At 49.1% G+C, this 15,621-nt stretch overlaps 1 protein-coding gene and 1 long non-coding RNA gene across 2 annotated transcripts; one reads left to right on the top strand and one right to left on the bottom strand.

Moving 5' to 3' along the window:
* Positions 1-7,021: 7,021 nt before the first annotated feature.
* On the bottom strand, positions 7,022-9,791 carry LOC122440218. Its single transcript, XR_006269068.1, has 3 exons — positions 9,674-9,791; positions 8,512-8,671; positions 7,022-7,667 (listed from the first exon to the last, which is right to left on the bottom strand). It is a non-coding gene; the product is annotated as an uncharacterized LOC122440218 (long non-coding RNA).
* Positions 8,567-11,979, top strand: S1PR4 (sphingosine-1-phosphate receptor 4). Its single transcript, XM_043466145.1, has 2 exons — positions 8,567-8,694; positions 9,275-11,979. Exon 2 carries the CDS (start codon positions 9,374-9,376, stop codon positions 10,529-10,531), a length of 1,158 nt encoding a protein of 385 aa, XP_043322080.1. The 5' UTR covers positions 8,567-8,694; positions 9,275-9,373; the 3' UTR covers positions 10,532-11,979.
* The last annotated feature ends 3,642 nt before the right edge of the window (positions 11,980-15,621 follow it).

The raw sequence follows: 15,621 nt of genomic DNA on the forward strand, positions 1-15,621 counted from the left end.
ATCTTAAAAGGGAATGAAAATTAACACATCTCATGGACCCCTGAAAGTGCTGTGAGCCCTGAGCCTGAAGGCTAAGTTGACCTTGAACGTAGTACACAAACCCCGTCATCTCACAAGTGATAGTTCTTCACGCCTGTTCCATGCATATCTCTCCATCCTCCCTCCCTGCCCCTTCTGCCTCTTGAAAGTGAAAGTCAGAGTGGGTAGCCATTCCCTTCTCCAGGGGATCTTCCTGACCCAGGGATCGAACCCTCATGTCCTGCATCTCCTGCATTGCAGGCGAATTCTTTACTGTCTGAGTCACCAGAGAAATCTGCCTCTTGGTTACTTTCATTTTCCCTGATACAGTACCATTTCATTCACATCTTTCTAGAATATAAAGACCTTTCTAGGGACTCTGAGCTTCCAATGGAGAGGGCTTGGGTTCCACCCCCTGCAGGGGAAGTAAGATCGCACATGCCTCTCATGGCACTGCCAAAAACAAGCAAAAAGACAATACCAATAAAAGCTTAAAAGCTTAAAATTGTAAAAAACAAAAGACAAAACTCACTTCTAAAAAGAATAAGTATAATGCAACATGAATACGTCTAAAAAAGTTAGCAATGATCCCTGTGTATTTAATGTCCAGTAGGTACTCACATTTCCCCATGTGTCTTGTAAATGTCTTTTCTAAAGCCTTTTTTTTTTTTTTTTTTTGGCCGCACTGTATGGCTTGTGGGATCTTAATTTCCCCACCAGGGACTGAACGAGGGCCCTTGGTAGTGAAAGCTCGGAGTTCTAACCACTGGACCACCAAGGGATTCCCTAAAGCTTTTCATTTTGTAATCATTTTAGATTTACGGAAAAGTTGCAGCAATAGTGTAGAGTTCCAGAACACCCTTCACCCAGCTTCCTCTGATGTGAACCTCTTAGGTAACATGCTATGAACCAGGTTATAGAAGCTGGGGAATTCACATCAACCATCCTGCTATTACCTAACCTCTAGACTTGCTAGAATTTGGTCAGTTTTTCCCCTCTTCTGCCCTCTGTCTGGGCCAGGATTCCACACTGCACCTCCTGATCTTCGTCTCCTTCCTGGCTGATGGTTCCTCAGCCTTTGTCATGGCCTGTTTAAAGAATTCTGCCTGGTTATTTTGTAGAACAGTCCCACAGTTTGGGTTTGTCTGAGGTTTGCTCACAATGTGATTAACGCCATGCATTTTGGGCAAGAGTCCTGCAGGGTCGCTCTCAGACGGGTGGGTCCCTGGTGGGAAAATGTCTCATCACAGTTGATGAAATGCTATCTGTGGCTTTTTTTTTCACAGTTGGTTCGTTTGAGTCACGACCCAAACAAAGCCTACATGTGGTGTTTGGTTGCTGTTCAGTTCAGTCACTCAGTTGTATCTGACTCATTGGGACCCCGTGGACTGTAGCCTGCCAGGCTCCTCTGTCTCCTTGGAATTTTCTGGGCAAGAACACTGGAGTGGGTTGCCATTTCCTTCTTGAGGGGATCTTCCCGACTCAGGGATCGAGCCCATGTCTCTTGCATCTCCTGCACTGGCAGGTGGATTCTTTACCACTACACCACCTGGGAAACCTCTTGGTTTTTCTATCTCTTAAGAAGCTTTTCACCTATAACTATCACTCAACCTTTTTTTTTTTTTTTTGCCATTTATTTGTTGAATAAATGAGATTATTTGTCTGGTAGAGTTTCTCAGCTTCCTAACTGGTGGGCTGCTTTCCAGGTGTGGCTCAATGGGCTCCTCTGTGCCCTGTAATCCCTGTGAATGACCTGCCTAGATATATGAACAGACTTTCTAGGTGGTGTGAGCTCCCCAGATGACACATAGCATCTCATTGGTTCTCTGTCTGTATCTGTGTCTCTCCCCATGAGACGTGTAACCGCACAACAGCCAGTTGGTCCTGTGTCTGTGTGTATGTCCCTCTCTCTTCTCATTAAAATTGGCCAGTGGGTTCAGGGGGCATCAGTCTGACTCATCCATTGTGACTCTCCCAATAAGAAATTTCTCTCTCCTAATAATCTTAGTGGCCACCGATGATCATCACTTACATACATCATTCAGGGTTGCAAAAATGGTGGCTTTGAATACTTGCAATTTCTTCTGCATTTATTGCCTGCAATTTTTCTATTCAACAACCCAGCTCACCCAAAAGAACTGAAAGCAAGGTCTTGGAAGAGATATTTGTACACCCATGTTCACAGCAGCATTATTTCTAATAGCCAAAAGGAGGAAGCAATCCAAATGTCCATTGAGAGATGGATGGTTAAACAAATACGGTCCGTCCATACAATGAAATATGATTTAGCCTCAACAAGGAAGGAGATCCTGACACACGCTACAACATGCATGAACCTTGGGGACCTTATGCTCAGTGAAGTAATCCAGACACAGAAGGACACACACTGGCTGATCCCACTCACAGGAGGTCCCTAGAGGAGTCAGATCCACAGAGACAGGAAGTAGATGGTGGGGCCAGAGACTGGGGGAGGGGGAGAAGGAATCAATGTTTCATGGGGGCAGAGTTTCCATTTGGGAAGATGAGAAAGCTCTGGAGATGGTGGTGGTGGTGGCTGCAAGACAATGTGAATGTTTTTAAAGCCACTTTCTGCCCTTAAAAATGGTTAAAGTGATAATTCATGCCACATGTGTTTTACCATGATTAAAAAAAATTTAATGTATTATGATCAAAATATCTTTCCCCTATCAAGTAATTGGTTATCCAGAAATAAAAGCTGTGCAGGAAAGAAAAGGTTAAGGCCTGATTCTTGATTTTCTTTAGCATTTTTCATAATAATGAGTTAGTTCCTTAATAGCCACGAAAGATCACCAAAGGGTTTTATTTTCTCCTTCGTGTCACTATAAACTCATGGATGTAACTTTAGATGTGCTTCTACACACCATACATCTTGTTCTTCCCTTCGTTGTTCAGTTGCTCAGCCATGTCCGACTTTTTGTGACCCCCATGGACTGCAGCATGCCAGGCTTCCCTGTCCTTCACTATCTTCCAGAGTTTGCTCAAACTCATGTCCATTGAGTCAGTGATGCTATCCAACCATCTCATCCTCTGTCACCCCCTTCTCCTCCTGCCCTCAATCTTTCCCAGTATCAGGGTCTTTTCCAATGAGTCGGCTCCTCGCATCAGGTGGCTAAAGGATTGTAGCTTTAGCTTCAGCATCAGTCATTCTAAAGAGTATTCAGAGTTGATTTCCTTTAGGATTAACTGGTTTGATTTCCTTGCTGTCCAAGACACTCGAGAGTCTTCTCAAGCACCACAGTTCTAAAGCATCAATTCTTTGGTGCTCAGCCTTCTTTATGGTCCAGCTCTCACATCCATACATGACTGCTGGAAAATCTATAGCTTTGACAATATGGACATTTTTCTGCAAGGTGATGTCTCTGCTATTTTCCTTCTCTGGCCAATGGTAGCCTCTGCGAGTTGGCCCCTAAGTCCTTGTGATGTGACGCAGTGGTCTTAAGAGCTCATAGTTCTGGCATAGTGAGACACTTTCTGATCATCTCATACTTCACAGCTCCAGCCTTGGATCCAGTCGTTTCCCTAAGGAGCCCTGTTTCCTTTTTTTTCTAAAAAAAAATTAACGTATTAATTTTGTTCATTTGGCTGTACTGGGTCTTAAGTTAGTTGCAGCATGTGGGATCCAGTTCCCTGACAAAGGATCGAGTCTGGGCTCCCTGAGATAAGCACGGAGTCTTATCCACTGGACCAGCAGGGAAGGCCCCCGGCTTCCTCTTGATATTTAGAGACCATCACAAGACCACAAAGTTAAGAAATCCACATTTTCTTCACTTATCTTTTGACTCTGAAAATATTTCAGGCCTACAGAAGTTGCAAGATGATGATAATGAATCCCCATAAAGGCTTCCTCTAGGTCAGCATGGCTCACTACCTACTCTAAGCCTGCTTTGTAAATAAAGTTTTATTGGCACATGACCACACCCATTCATTTACAAATCGTTGGGGGCAGCTTTCTTCATGACAGCAGAGTCACTGTGACAGAGACTGCCTGGCCCTCAACACCAACGATTGTTAGTTTGGCTCTTTGCAGAAAAAGTCTGCCCACCCTTGAGCTAGAGCTTCCCACAGTTAATCTTTTGCTTTACATTTCTCTATAATCATAAAGTATATAATCTATTCCCTAAAGAATATGCACAAAATAATTTTGTTCTTTTTCTTAATCTTTTCTAAATAATTTGACAGTTAGCTGGCGGCATCATGCACTTTGACTCAAAAACAAAACAAAAACCCATGTATTTCCTGCAAACAAAAAAACACCTCTTGTTAAGTACCCAGGATGGTCAAATTCAGGAAATCTAGCACTGAGGTAATAATAGAATCTAATATACAGCCTGTATGAAAGTGTCACAAGTTGTTTTAATATTGTCTTATATAGCAACGCTCCCCTCCCCACCCTTCACTCTCCACCAGTGGTGTATTCAGTCGAGGATCACTTATTGCACATAATTCCATGTATCTCTGATCTCCTTTCTTCTAAGTCAGCTTCAGGCTTTTCGTTGTTGCTGTTGTTGTCTCTTAATACCTTTCAGGCTTCCCAGGTGGCTCAGTGGTAAAGAATCTATCTCCAATGCAGGAGATGAGGAGATGTGAGTTTGATTTCTGAGTGGGGAAAATCCCCTGGAGGAGGAAATGGCAACCCACTCCAGTATTCTTGCCTGAGAAATCCCAGGGAGAAAGGAGCCTAGTGGGCTATGATCCATGGGGTCTCAAAAGAGTTGGACAGGACTGAAGTGACTTAGTGTGTGCGCATGCATGCGCTCGCGCACACACACACACACACACACTTTATAGCTGTTACGACCTTGTCCCTCAGTGTGGGTTTGTCTGATAGCTCCCATGATCAAATGCAGGTGGTCTATGTTTGGTAGGAATATCCCAGAAGCAATGTGTCCTCCTCGGTGCCTCATATCAGGAGGCCCACAAAAGCCCATGTTGTCCTCATTCCCAGTGTGTTCACCTGGATGGCTTGGTTAAGAAGCTATTCACTTCTTAGTAAGGCATTTGTAATTGCTAAGAAGCTATTCACTTCTTAGTAAAGGTTCTAAGTAAGGCATTTGTAATTGCTAAGTCATCTGTAGGAACATACTTTGAGATTACTTCTTCTCCTCAAACTTCCACCCAATCACTTTAACATCCACTGATGAATTTATTTTTTACTGTGCTGGGTCTTTGTTGCTGAGCACAGGCTTTCTCTAGTTGTGGCGAGCGGGGGCTACTCTCTACTTGCAGTGCTGGGCTTCTCATTGCAGTGACTTCTCCTATTGTGGAGCACAGGATCTGGGGCACTTGGGCTTTGAAAACTGTGGCTCCCTAGCTCTAGAGCCCAAATTCAATAGTAGTGGTGCACGGGCTTAGCTGCTCCTCAGCATATGGGATCCTCCCAGACCAGGGATCAAACTGGTATCTCCTGCACTAGAAGGCAGATTATTTACCACTGAGCCACCGGGGAAGCTCTCCACTGATCAATCTTGTTTGGGTCCATTATTGCTGGGCTAATTATCAAAAGGTGATTTTTTTTCTAACTCTTTTTGAGTGAATGCCTGGGAGTGGAATTGCTGGATCATACGGAAAGATCATTCCTTTTTTCTAATTTTTAAAAAATATTTATTTATTTGGCTGCACCGGGTCTTAGTTGTGGCATGTGGGATGTAGTTACCCGACCAAGGATCAAACCTGGGCCCTCTGTATTGGGAGCATGGGGTCCTAGCTACTAGACCACCAGGGAAGTCCCTTCAAAATTGTTTTTTACTGTGGTAAAATAAACATAACATAAATGAACATGTTGAGCATCCATTTCAGAGGTAGGACTGAATGAATACATTTGTAATGTTTGCAAATGTCACCACCACATTCTATCTGCAGAACTCTTTCTTTTCACCTTATAAAACTGAAACTCTCTTCTCATTAAATACTAAATCTGAATTCTTCCTCCCCTGCCCCTGCATCCACCATCCTATTTTCTGTCTATATGATTTTAAGACCATCCATCGATGCTTTCCAACTGTGATGCTGGAGAAGACTCTTGAATGTCCCCTGGACTGCACAGAGAACAAACCAGTCAATCCAAAAGAAAATCAACCCTGAATATTCACTGGAAGGACTGATGCTGAAACTGAAGCTCCAATACTTTGGCCACGTGATGCAAAGAGCTGACTCATTGGAAAAGACCCCGATGCTGGCAAAGATTGAAGGCAGGAGGAGAAGGGGGCAACGGAGGATGAGATAGTTAGATAGCATCACTGACTCCATTGACGTGAATTTGAGCAAATTCTGGGAGAAAGGGAAGGACAGGGAAGATTGGCATGCTTCAGTTCATGGTGACACGATTTAGTGACTGAACAACAATGGTTCACAATCAAATTGTCCCAGATTTGTCCAGCCTGTATCTCTCTGATGGGTCCCATCCTTCTGGGAGCCCTTCCTTACTCTTTGATGCACCAAGAGATTCCAGCCTCACCTTGTATACTTCCTGGATTCTGCCATTTCTCCCAAGAGTCCTGCATTCCCCTCCCCGCCTTTCTGAGGGGATGATATTTAGAAGCCAAGATCTAGGTGCTAGGTGCACTCATTCCTATTGGGTTGTCTCAGTGGACAAAGTTAGGAAGTAGATTTTTGTTTAACTATCAAGTCCACATGGATACCTTAATCTCTTTCTGTTCCTATGGGATTCTTCCATTTTATCTTTGCACCTTCTTTCTCCCCCACGAAAGATCCGATTCTTAATAATATCAACACACTTGCTAGTTCGCTCAGTCCCATAATACACATGAGAGTTTCAGAATCACTATACCTATGCCACTCCGGAACACACAAATGTACTGAACCAAGTTTAAAAATTTTTTTAAAGTTCCTTTTGTCTTTAGAATCAGTACCGTGTCCACAAGTTGCATAAGTTGGTTCTTTTCTATTTCTGGGTGGTTATGTTTTTCATTTGAAATATCGTTCAGTTCATTTGTTTTCTACTTATATCCCATCTTTTATTTTTTTTCTTTTTTGGCCGCACTGCATGCATGTGGGATCTTTGTTCTCCAACAAGGGATCAAACCCATGCTCCCTGCGGTGGAAGTGCAGAGTCTTAACCACTGGGCCACCAGAGATGTCTCTATATTCCATCTTAAAGCTTTTGTTCTCCATTGTTGTTGATTTAAATTTTTGTTGAATATAGAACGCAACAACAGTTTAAAAATTATACCAAAAGGAAAATACAAAGGATGTTATCCCCTCCTTTCTTAAATTTCAATCCCAGTCACTCTTGTAGGTAACCAATTTGATTGCTTCTTGCTTTACCTTTCATTTTGCAAAAACAAGCAAATATGTGGATATTTTATTCCCTCTTCTTTATTATACAAAAGGTAACATATTACCTATACTCTTGTTCCCCCTCAACTTAACAGTATGTCTTGGAAATCACCCCATTCCATCACAGAAATGAACCTTATTCTTTTTCATGGCTGTGTAGTACTCCATTCTGAAGTGCAGTGTAATACATCAGTCTCTCTCCTGTATACAGACATGTGGGCTGCTTCCAATATTTTGCATTTACAAATGACAGTGAATAATCTTCTCCATCCTCACTTGGGTATTGTTAGAGCTGTGTCTTCAGAATGAATTTCTGAAGGGGGACTGCTCTTCTGTAACATAAGGATAATCGTAAGTTTAAATAAGTTATAATGCACATATGGCTTTTCACCTAAGCAGCAGGTAATTCATGGCATAAGGTCACCACAGTTGGACAGCTTGGCCTCAATTTAGTCAAACCCTGCTCTCTCATAACATTTCAGTCTAGTTCTTTGCTCTTCTAGGCTGAGTCAGGGGCTCACCTGGGGATGGGGTTTAGTCAGGGTTGGGGTTCAATAGGATCAGGGCTTAGCTTGCAATCAGGGCTCAGTTCAGGGTCAAGTCTCAGCAAGGGTCAGGGGTCAGGGGTGGAGTCAGCCTATGGTTGTGGGCTTAACCGAGGTCAGGATTCAGCCTGGGGTCAAGGTTCAGTCCAGGGTCCAGGCTCAGACTATGCATGTGTCTCTCTCTGAGTGTGCCTGGGTCGGGGGTCCCTAGTGAGGCTGGGACTGGGGCTCGGTGGTCCTACTGCACAGGGCAGTACCTGAGCAAAGACTTCACTGCCCGTGCCCTCCTCGCTCTCCCCACCTGCCTGCATAGCCCCTCCTCCCAGCCCCTTCCCACCTCAGACCTGTTTCTGCTTGGTCACCTCCAGTGATTATATGTGGCTGCCTCTGGAGTGCAGCCCCCTTCCCGTCCCTGGAACTGTCCTGCTCCAGAGCTGAACAGTGAACTCAGGGGAGGGCTGCAGGGCGGGCCCCAAGCCCTGGGCTGCCCTCAGGCCCCACGTCCTGCCCATCCTCCACTCAGGGGGGCTACGGGAGCCCCTCAGATACCCGTGCCTCCCCCCTCAGGCTCCCCCAGCATCACTCCACACATCACCCCCCACTTCCTCTCCCCCACCTGGTCCCCACACACCTCGGCCCTCAACCTTCTCAGGTTGAGTCATTCTGAGGGAGGTCGAGCAGTTCGGGTGTGAGCTCCCCACTTCTGTGAACCTCTCCTCCCTCCAGAGGTGAGGTGCTGCCCTGGGTGTGGGTTCCTTGCAGCTTTGCTGCTAGCAAGGTCAGCTCAGGGGCTGGAAAACAACAGAAAACCCAGGTAAGGAGGGTCCCCCCCATCCAGACCTGCGTGGGTGTGTGGGTGCATGGGGTTCACCTCCCTGCTGTGTGTTCTTCAGCAGGGTTCCCCTGGGACTGCCCCTCTCCCGGCCTCAGTTTCCCCTCTGAGAACTGTTCGGTCCTGGCCCTGTTGTGAGGATAAAATGGGGGTAAAACCACACCATCGATGAGGGAGCTGGCAGTGCTTCTGTGTGTGCAGCCACTCGGCACACACTTATTTAGCACCTACTGTGTGCCAGGCGGGCCTGGGGAGGTTGAGGAGCAGGTGATGGAACAGTTGGACCGGCCTGCAAGGAGTTGTTGGTGGGGGCGGGAGAGTCGTCCAGCCTGGGTGCCACAAAGGAACCCGGTACCCACTCTCTAGAGGGAGTGAGGGGTGGGGGCGGGGACCCCACCCTCAATGGTCTTTCGAGGACCGGAAGGGGGCGGCAGGGGGTGACCGCAGCGCCCTGCCCTCTGGGAGTAAGGATGGGAGCCGACCGTTGGATGCCCCTCCCCATCTCAGCCTCACCCCCACCCAGGGGGGTACCTTGAACATAACAGGAAATTTCAAATAACAGGAAACCAAGGCCGGGCCAGGCTAGCGGCTCCACCCTGCTTGGGGCGAACGAACCACCCCACCCCGGGGCCTCAGTCTGCCCTCGGGGAGGGGGACCGCAATGAACGCCACGGGGACCCCGACGGGGGACCCCGAGTCCTGCCAGCTGCTGGCGGCCGGCGGGCACAGCCGGCTCATTGTCCTGCACTACAATCACTCTGGGCGGCTGGCGGGGCGCGCCGGAGCGGAGGAGGTCGGCCTAGGGGTGCTGCGAGGGCTGTTCGTGGCCGTGAGCTGCCTGGTGGTGCTGGAGAACCTGCTGGTGCTGGTGGCCATCGCCAGCCGCATGCGCTCCCGGCGCTGGGTCTACTACTGCCTGGTGAACATCACGCTCAGCGATCTGCTCACCGGCGCCGCGTACCTGGCCAACGTGCTGCTGTCGGGGGCGCACACCTTCCGCCTGGCGCCGTCCCAGTGGTTCCTGCGCGAGGGCCTGCTCTTCATGGCGCTGGCCGCCTCCACCTTCAGCCTGCTGTTCACGGCCGGCGAGCGTTTCGCCACCATGGTGCGGCCAGTGGCCGAGAGCGGGGCCACCAAGAGGGGCCGCGTGTGCAGCTTCATCGGGCTGTGCTGGCTGCTGGCGGCGCTCCTCGGCCTGCTGCCCCTGCTCGGCTGGAACTGCGTGTGTGCCTTCCAACGGTGCTCCAGTCTCCTCCCGCTCTACTCCAAAGACTACATCCTCTTCTGCGTGGTGGTCTTCGCTTGCATCCTGGCCACCATCATGATACTTTACGGGGCCATCTTCCGAGTGGTGCGCGCCAACGGGCAGAAGGCGCCCAGCACCCCAGCACGCCGCAAGGCCCGCCGGCTGCTCAAGACGGTACTCATGATCCTGGTGGCCTTCGTGGTGTGCTGGGGCCCGCTCTTCGGCCTGCTGCTGGCCGATATCTTCGGCTCCAACATCTGGGCGCAGGAGTACCTGCGGGGCATGGACTGGATCCTGGCGCTGGCCGTGCTCAACTCGGCGGTCAACCCCATCATCTACTCCTTCCGCAGCCGGGAGGTGTGCCGGGCCGTGGTGGGCTTCCTGTGCGGCGCATGTCTCCGGCTAGGGCTTCGAGGGCCTGGGGACTGCCTGGCTCAGGCCGTCGAGGCTCACTCTGCAGCCTCCAACACCGACAGCTCACTGAGGCCGAGGGACAGCTTTCGGGGCTCTCGATCGCACAGCTTCCGGATGCGGGAGCCCCTGACCAGTGTCTCTAGCGTGCGGAGTGTCTGAACCCAAGGTCGGGGTGGTGATTCAGCAGCCTCGATCCCCGTGCAGGGATGCTGCAGTCGGGCCTGAAGAAGAGGAAGGAACCGGTTAGCCGCCAGGGGCCTGCATCCCAGGGCCCCGCGGTGCTCCCGGAAGCCTCCTGGGGCTGCTGGCACCAAGTGGATCTCCCATAGTGGTTGTGGAGCGGGAGGCAACTGGCTGGTTGGAACCGAGAGCGCGCTGGACTGGAGATCAATGGGTTTGCTGTGTGCGCCCCCCTCCCGTGTGACTCAGGAAGTCCCAGCCCCTCTCTGGGCCTCGGTGGGGGTGGGCTGGGGAGGAGTGGGTGGATGCCCTGGGAACAGGAAATTCAGTGGTGGGATGAGATGGTGCGGTCCCTCATTCACAGCTGGTGTCAGGGGAATGCATGAGGGCTGTGGGTCTTCTGGAGCTGGGCCAGTGGCCAGGCAGCGCCATGGGTCTGTGTGCTGGGGGGTGTGGTTGTGACGGCAAGGGGTTTGGTGTGGGTGAGACTGTATGTGTGTGTTAGAGAGGGATAGAGAGGTCGAGGGCAGAGCAAGTTGTGCTGGTGAGCAGCGTGCGCTGGTGTGCACAGATATCCTTGTGTGTGGCAAGCCTCTTGTCTGAGTGTGTGTGCTTGTGCACACATGTGTGTGACCGAACCACTCTGTTGAAGGTGGGTGTAAGCTTTGGGAGGCTCCCAGGAGGGGGTGGGGGCGGTGACATTGACACCCACCCCTTCCCGTTCACTTCCCCTTTGCCTGCCCTATCTCTCGTCTTGGGTTCTGGGCAGCCTCCTCCCCCCACCTCTGGCTTCTGCATCTTTTGGGACTCAGTCTGGAGTCCCACAGAGAGGGAGATGCTTTAGCACTAACTGCCTCTCCCTTCCCCATCTGTAAAATGGGCTGAGGGCAGACGGAACTCACTGCAGGAGGCTGTCGGTACTCGCTCAGTGCTTTCGCTGTGGCGAGCAGGCATCAGTGTGTCAGAGCAACATCCGGCGGGAGTGGAATGTTCTACATCCGTGTTTCCCAGTATGGGAACCCTCCCTCCCGTATGGCTACTGAGCCCTCAGTAAGAGGTCAATGGGACTGAAGAAATTGACTTAGAATGCGTTCGAATTTAAGCAGTCCACAGGACTCGCAGCAACGGTACCACACAGTGCTACAGGGGGACACCTTCTGAATGTAAGCCACTTTTGGCTAGTGGGAAGTTCTCTGTCTCCATCCGCCCAGCCCAGACAGTGCCCACGGGTCTTTCTGCCTCTGTCTTGCCAAGTCCTTGGGGCAGCGTCCTGTCTGCCACTCCAGAAGGGACAGCTATGTTCTGAGCCTCCATTTCTACCCTGCAGGATAGGGGATGGCATGATGGATGTGTTGACTGTGCTGTCCAGTAAAGCAGCCATTAGCCACATGTGGCTACTTAAAATTAAAATGAATTTTAAAAATTCAGTTTCTCGGTGCATTTCTCAGAGCTTCGGTGGCCAAGTATCACAGACTGGGGAGGGGGTGCTTGAGTAACAGAAATGTATTTGCTCACAGCTCTGGAGGCTGCAAGTCTGAGGTCAAGGTGCCAGCAGGCTTGGTTCCTCTGAGCCCTCTCCTGTGGATCCTGGGGGTTCGCTGGCAGTCTTGCATCCCTCAGCTTGTAGATGCATCACCCACATCTCTGCCTCCATCTTCACATGGGTTCTGTTTGCCTGCACGTCTGTGTCCAAATTCTCAACTCTTTTTTTTGGGGGGGTGCTGCTTTGGGTCTTCTTTGTGGCATGAGGGCTTTCTCGAGTTTTGGTATTCTGGCTTAGTTGTCCTGCAACACGTGAGATCTTAGTTCTCTGACCAGGGATCAAACACAGGTCCCCTGCATTGGTAGGTGGATTCTTTCAACTTTTTATTTTGTATTGGGGTATAACCAAATAACAAGCAAAGTTGCAATAGTTTCAGATGAACAGGGAAGAGACTCAGCCATACATATATGTATTCATCCATTTGTATCCATATATGTATCCATCCATTACATGTATCCATTCTCTCCCAAACTCCCCTCCCATCCAGGTTGCCACATAAAGTTGAACAGGATTCCATGTGCTAATAGAAGGTCCTTGTTGGTTATTCATTTTAAGTGTAGCAGTGAGTACATGTCAATCCCAAACTCCCTAACTATCCCTTCCCCCATTCTTCCCAACCAGCAACCATAAGTTTGTCCTTTATGAGTCTCTTTCTGTTTTGTAAGTTCATTTGTATCATCTCTCTTTAGAGCCCACATGTAAGGGATGACACATGATATCTCTCTGGAAGGAGGATTTTTAACCACTGGGCCATCAGGGCAGTCCCTTCCCTTTTCATAAGGACACCAATCCTATTGGATTAGGGCCATTCTATTTCAGTGTGACTCAGATTAACTAATTATACCTATAAAAATCCTATTTCCAAATAAGAGCCTCTTCTGAGGTGTTGGGAATTAGGATTTTGAGACGTGAATTTTGGAGGAGACACAATTCGGCCCGTGACATTTGGTCACATTAACCCCATTTTGAGTGCTTGATGGGACATGTGGCTTGTGGCTACTGTTTTGGATAATGCAGACACAGAATCCATCCATCATCACAGAAGTGCTATGGGACAGGGAAGGGAAAGTTCTAAGCATGTATAAGCTAGGATTGCGTGCTTGCGTCAGTCACTCAATCGTGTCCGACTCTTTGCGACCCCATGGACTGTGGCTTACCAGGTTCCTCTGTCCATGGGATTCTCCAGTCAAGAATACTGGAGTGGGTTGCTGTTCCCTTCTCCAGGGAATCTTCCTGACCTAGGGAACGAACCCATGTCTCCTGTGTCTCCTGCATTGGGCATCGGCAGATGGGTTCTCCCTTCCCAGAGCGCCCCCTGGATAACCCATAACCTGGGATACTTCTTATATTTTCCGGATTCCTGACCACGTGTGGGGGTGGAACAGTGACAAGGTGGGTGGGGTCTTGGCGGAATTTGGGGTGAGTGAAGCCCGGGCTGCCTTGAAGCTCTTGACCTGAAACCCCGGGCCTGTGTGAGTTGGGCCTGTTGACCCCATGGCCCCCTCCTCCCCGTGAGTGTCACACTTTGCTTTGACTGAACTGGACTATTTGCTGCTCCTTCCCATCTGGGACCTTTGCACCTGTCTTTGTTAACCCCACTAGAGTGGCCTGTGCATCCTTCAGGTCTCAGTTTCAGCATCACCTCCTCCAGGAAATCTCCCTGATTTCTCCTCTTCCTTAGCCCTCTCCCAGGCTCACATATCTGCCTGTGCATCTCCATCACAGATCGAATCACACCTGGTCACACATCCACCTTCTCCCCCGGACTTTGAGCTCCATGATAGTGGAGTTAGTGACAGTGTTTGGGTCACTGCTGTGTCCCAAACACAGCACGGGGCCCAGCAGGTGGGAGGTGCTCCATGAACTAGAGCTCTGGTATAACTGGTCCCAGCAGCATGCCTTTCACTGAAACCTCTTCACCTCCTTATTCCCCACCTCCCTTACTGAGGTGGCGCTGTCCTCATGAATGCAGTCCTCTGCTTTTAGGTGGCTCAGGTGTCTGTAACCCATTGCTGTTCCCCAGCTCTGCCATGCACCACGGGTTTCAGTTTCCTCATCTGTAAAATGGAGATACCGATATCTCCTGCCCTCTTGGGATGTTGATAAGGCAAGGAATATAAAGGCTCTCAAACTATGCATGTTTGTGTAATGTGCTGTGTTCAGTGCTCAGTCGTGTCTGACTCCTTGTGATCCCGTGGACTGCAACCCGTCAGGCTCCTCTATCTGTGGAATTTTCCAGGCAAGAATACTAGAGTGGGTTGTCATTTCCTCCTCCAGGGGATCTTCCAGACCCCAAGATCGAACCCGTGTCTCCTTTGTCTCCTGCATTCGCAGGTGGATTCTTTACCACTGCACCACTTGGGAAGCGTGTTTTTGTAACAGGGAAGAACAAATCTGACTCCCTATTAGATCTGTTCCTCTTACTTTCACCTTTGTGCCCTGTTGCCTGTCATGCTGATTCTGCACCTTTTGTACAAGAATGTTGCATTATAGCCTGAAATATACAGGAGAGCCTGTCCTCAAGGCTCTGAAACTTGAATCTATTCATACAGAGGTAAAAAGTTGCAGAACAGAGAATAACATTTGTCTCACTGGAGGTTTATAGGAACATCCTGTCCTTCGTGGCCAGCTGCAAGAACAAAGGATTCCAACACTAAGAAGTCTGCAACAATCATCACGTCCCTGTCTCACCTTGCTTTGCTGAAACCCTTTGGGGAGTATGAGTTTATGAGGCATGAACCATTGGTCTACTTGCAAGGCGCTGCAGTAAACCGTTCTCTGCTCCAACTCCCAAAGTTTTGGTTTGTTTGTCCTCACTGTGAATGAACTTGTTTTTGGTAACATAGATAAATGAATAATAACAACGAAGCCTTAAAGACTACTCTGTTGTTCTAATCACCTGTGTCTTAATTTATTTAATCCTTGCAAAACCTCCAGGAGGCAGATACTGTCATTAACTTCATGTTACAGATGGAGAAACTGAGACCCAGAGAGGTTAGGTAACACATAAGTTCACACAGCTGGGAAGAGGCAGAATTGGGATTCAGACTCAGACAGGTGTCTTCTTGATCCCTGGGTCATTACTGCCTCTTTAATGAATGAATGAATGAATACCAGTTCCTTCCCTCTTTGGAAAACCAAGAATGAATGTTTCAAGTTATTCTTTTGTTTCCAAGGTTTCACCTCCACAAAGCAGGATTAGTTGAAACTCCCCATTTTACAGACAGAAAAACCAAGGCTCAGGGGAGGAGGTGGCACGGGTAGCCCTAAGATCCAAGCCTCGTTATCTGAGCCAGATTCAGGCCCCTTTCTTGCTTTGTCTCTGGGTGAGAGTGTGTGTGTGTTGCCTGTTCATAGCCTGGCTGGGAGGAGCAGGGGTAGATGGAGAAGCAGATAATAAATATTTGCTGATGAAGATCACTTGGGCCAGAATGAGTTCTCACCCCTCTCCCTGCCCTGCCAAGCCACTCTTGACTCCTCCAGTCTGGGACCCCCTCCCCCACCCCACCCAGAGAGACCTGGGGAT

This window comes from Cervus canadensis, chromosome 4, assembly GCF_019320065.1.
Source record: "Cervus canadensis isolate Bull #8, Minnesota chromosome 4, ASM1932006v1, whole genome shotgun sequence".
NCBI classification, from domain to species: Eukaryota; Metazoa; Chordata; class Mammalia; order Artiodactyla; family Cervidae; genus Cervus; species Cervus canadensis.

Excerpts from the sequence above, each read along its gene's own strand:
- S1PR4 (XM_043466145.1), top strand. The coding sequence starts at position 9,374 with ATGAACGCCACGGGGACCCCGACGGGGGACCCCGAGTCCTGCCAGCTG.